The sequence below is a fragment of the Lolium rigidum genome, chromosome 6, assembly GCF_022539505.1.
Source record: "Lolium rigidum isolate FL_2022 chromosome 6, APGP_CSIRO_Lrig_0.1, whole genome shotgun sequence".
Lineage (NCBI taxonomy): Eukaryota > Viridiplantae > Streptophyta > Magnoliopsida > Poales > Poaceae > Lolium > Lolium rigidum.
Window position 1 is genome coordinate 315,439,843 of NC_061513.1, and position 3,607 is coordinate 315,443,449.

Consider the following 3,607-nt stretch of genomic DNA (forward strand, 5'->3'; position numbering starts at 1 on the left):
CCAATGCAAATTTTGCCATGCATACAGCTATGGTTAGCTTCATATAAACAGGGCATGGCTACCCTGCTGGCCTTCTTCGTAATGTCCTGTGTTAGTACCCCTGGTTAATCACAAACAAGATGTTTAGTACTAGTAACTATCATCAAAGTAAAGAGAACTTATTATACATAATGATAATCATCCCATTTCTTGATTGCTTTGATACAGTTAGAATGTTATCCACGGGCAAGACTTAGCTTGGCACTGCTGTGTTGAAGCAAATGAATCCATCTATATTGGTACTCCAGTGCAAATTATGTAATAAAAGAAAATATATAACCCAACTGAGAAATATAATTATTACTCAAAAAAGCAAGATGTTAGTCCGCTTCTTTGGAAAATCCTCAAACTCTATCGGCCAACTCCAGTAGCCACACCCTTTATTATGGTCGGTTTGTGAGCTTATGCATGCATGCATGCAATTTAGACACTAGCTTGCTTGGTATCCCTTCTCCCCTGAAGGCTCTCATGTTTCCTAGGCGAGAATGATGGACATGAAACCTCCCCAATCTTAAGATAGCCTTCAAGGGAGAGAGGGATCCAAGAAAGCCGCGCCGCTTATCATCACTATGAGTTTTAGGAGTAGACTACTATAGTGGTAATAACATGGATATCTGCAGAACCCATGGGAATGGAAGGCAAGGTTGTGGTAGTATATATAGTGTTCACAAAACTACTATACATGTATTAAACTAGTGTGACCAAACAAAAAAGGAACAACAGAATCCTAAAAGTAAATAGGGATAACTTAACTATGGAGTGATTTAGTAGTTAATGTATATTGAATCAACTGCCTAAAAAGTATCCCTCAAAAGGAAACTGCATACAAAGTAGAAAGAGACATGAGGCCATGGGGACAGGAGAGCATTACTACCATTAGTTGTAAATAAAAGCTTGAATATAGTGTGGTGGTACCTTCTTTTGTGAGCTTTTAGCCAATGGTATCGAAAAGTGCCAATAAAATTGTCCAATTCATGGTTACAGAATTGCAGTTAATTCCTACTGGTAACTTTAACGATTAGCAGCTTAGCATATTTGGAGTTGTCACCTAGAATAGAGCGACACACCAGTGATCAGCTTTGTAGCAAATAAATATAGCCAAGTACCTACTTTTATGTGTGTATTCACCTGTTTTAGAAGGAAGCACCAATCCAATAATACATAAACTATGCAGAATTGGGGAAGGGATGCCCCATTCATGTCAAACAGAGGATTACTGTTTGTGGTCAAATTAAGAGGAAGAGGCTGATATAGATCATACATAGGTGATAGTGTTGTTCAGAACCTAACAATTCATAGCCACATCTAATATGGTACTTAAACGTACAAAATAATTCCAAGAAAGTCTCCCTTTGTGACCAATCGATCATACAGGTAGAAGTGACCCTTTGGTTCGATGAGGAGGCAAAGGTTGTCCACCAATACAGAGAAGCACTAAGTGAAAGATCCATAAAGTACTAGATTTGGAGCAAAATTGCAAGGATTGGTGGTTACTAGTCAGTGTCAGTATCTCCCGATTACTTACTTTTCTGCCCACCATATCTTTGATTAGTCCAGGACAGATTGTTGGATCTAATGTAACACAAACTACAACACAATATCCTGTGAAATAATAATAAAATAAAACATTCTTAACAGGATTTGCTCCAGTTCGCAATACCAAAAAGGAGATGTAAATATTTCTTAACAGGATTTTCAGCCGATGCACACAGCCCTAAGTATTTGCAGTTGCTGAGAGTGCTGAGCTAAACAAAATGCTGAGAATCATACTAGAACTGAATATGATTCTTGTCACCGCTCCTACACATCAGCTTCATGCTCCACCTTGTTGGCTAATCCTACTATTGTCTTACAATCAAATTATTTAAAAGTACCGATGTCAAATTCAGGATCTTAGGATTGGTGGCCATATGAACTAAAATTGTGAGTAGCACTACATGTTCAAAACCATTTTGCAGTATGTATAGTTCCATTAGTTTTTACGATGTGTGGCAATTTGAGCAAGTTTCAACTTAGATGCTAACCTTGGAGACTTGTAAGATAACGGATATCGAAGGCTCGATAAACAAGAAATATCACATAGCAGACAGTAATAAACCAGAAAAGTGCACAGTAAATATTTCCTATAAGAGCCAGGAAAGCGAATAAATATCAGACTGCAATGATCTACAATAATGGTCTAGATCAGGCACCACTCGCCAACCCGAGAAGACAACATCAATAGCAGATTACGGTACAGATTTTCCCTAGCAACTAATGATCAGCAATTCGTGTGAAAAACTCTTTCAGGCACATATAGCCAAGTGAGCAGAATCACATTACTCCAGAGAAATACAATGTAGGAGTACCTAGTTAGTTAGTGCAAGTGCAAGGCAATTCGTCTTCTTCATTCCTGTGCCACAGCCTTGCCAACGACGCCCTTCATCATTGGTAGATGCTCCATCTCCTGAATGGCCCCCGACGAAGTCACCATGGGCAGGGCCTCATACGACCCCCCAGCACCATTCTGTCTCCGACCCCCGGCGTCAACACCGCAGCACTTTGCGACCCCGAGGTACAGCCCGGCGACAGCAGCCACGGCGACGAGGCAATGCACGGAGAGCATGAGGTCCATGACCGCCACGCCCTGCAGCCTGGCGTCCTCAACGTCGCAGCGCGTCGCTGGCGCGAGGGCTGCGTCGATGAGCCGGTGGCAGCCGACGGGGACGCAGGCGTCCACGTAGAGGGTGAGGCCGGTCTGGAGGGCCCAGAGGCCCCCCACGGTGCCGGCGAAGGCGAAGGCCGTCTGGGCCAAGAAGTGGTGGGCGGTTCTTGGCGGGGACAGCGCGGCGAGGAGGGAGGCCGCGCCGGCGGCGGCGAGGAGGAGGGCGGCGACGGAGAGCGCGTGGGCCTGGAGGTCCGACGCGGGGAATGCGGCGGCGAGGAGGCCCGCGGCGCGCGCGAGGAGGAGGAGCGGGAGGGAGAGGAAGAGCGGGGTTAGGGGTGGGAGGTGGAGGAAGGGGAGTGGGAGCGGGAGGAGGAGGGGCGGGAGGATGAGGAAGGGGAGGAGGCGGGAGGTGGGCGCGACGGGGAGGAATGGGAACGGGAGGGCGGCGAGGACCGGGAGGAGGCGGAGGAGCGGGTGGCGAAGGAGACGGAGCCGGTTGGTGGTGGTGGTGGTGGTGTGCGCGGGTGAGAGATGGGCGACGGCGGCGGCGAGGAGATGGGAGAGGGAGGCGGCGATGAGGGCGAGCGCGAGGAGAAGGTGGCACGCCAGCAGCAGCGCCTCCGCCATCGGGATTCCGAGGGAGGAGACCACGGTGGTGGATTTTGGCTGGACAGGGATGAGGAAACGATGGGTGGGCGCGGCGACCGGAGAGGGCCGTCAACCGCCCGTGCAAGGCGGAGCTAGAAACGGGGTTAGATTTCTTGGCTAGTTTCCAGTTTTTTTTTTTCTGAGGGAGCCGCCAAGTGCCCAAGTTGCTATAAATTGTGAAATCGACTTGCAACACAAATTTGACATGCTGCTGCATGTTCAGAGAAATAGTTGATAGACGATCTGTTCAGTTGTACTAGTTAAAATGCCCGT

At 47.3% G+C, this 3,607-nt stretch overlaps 1 protein-coding gene across 1 annotated transcript; it reads right to left on the reverse strand.

Annotated features, from left to right (window-relative positions):
- Window positions 1-2,282: 2,282 nt before the first annotated feature.
- LOC124659903 lies at window positions 2,283-3,313 on the reverse strand. The gene has a single exon (XM_047197716.1). The coding sequence runs from the start codon at window positions 3,311-3,313 to the stop codon at window positions 2,426-2,428; it is 888 nt and encodes a 295-aa protein (XP_047053672.1). The 3' UTR covers window positions 2,283-2,425.
- Window positions 3,314-3,607: the final 294 nt, after the last annotated feature.

Coding starts and splice junctions, on each gene's coding strand:
- LOC124659903 (XM_047197716.1), bottom strand. CDS start 3,313: ATGGCGGAGGCGCTGCTGCTGGCGTGCCACCTTCTCCTCGCGCTCGCC.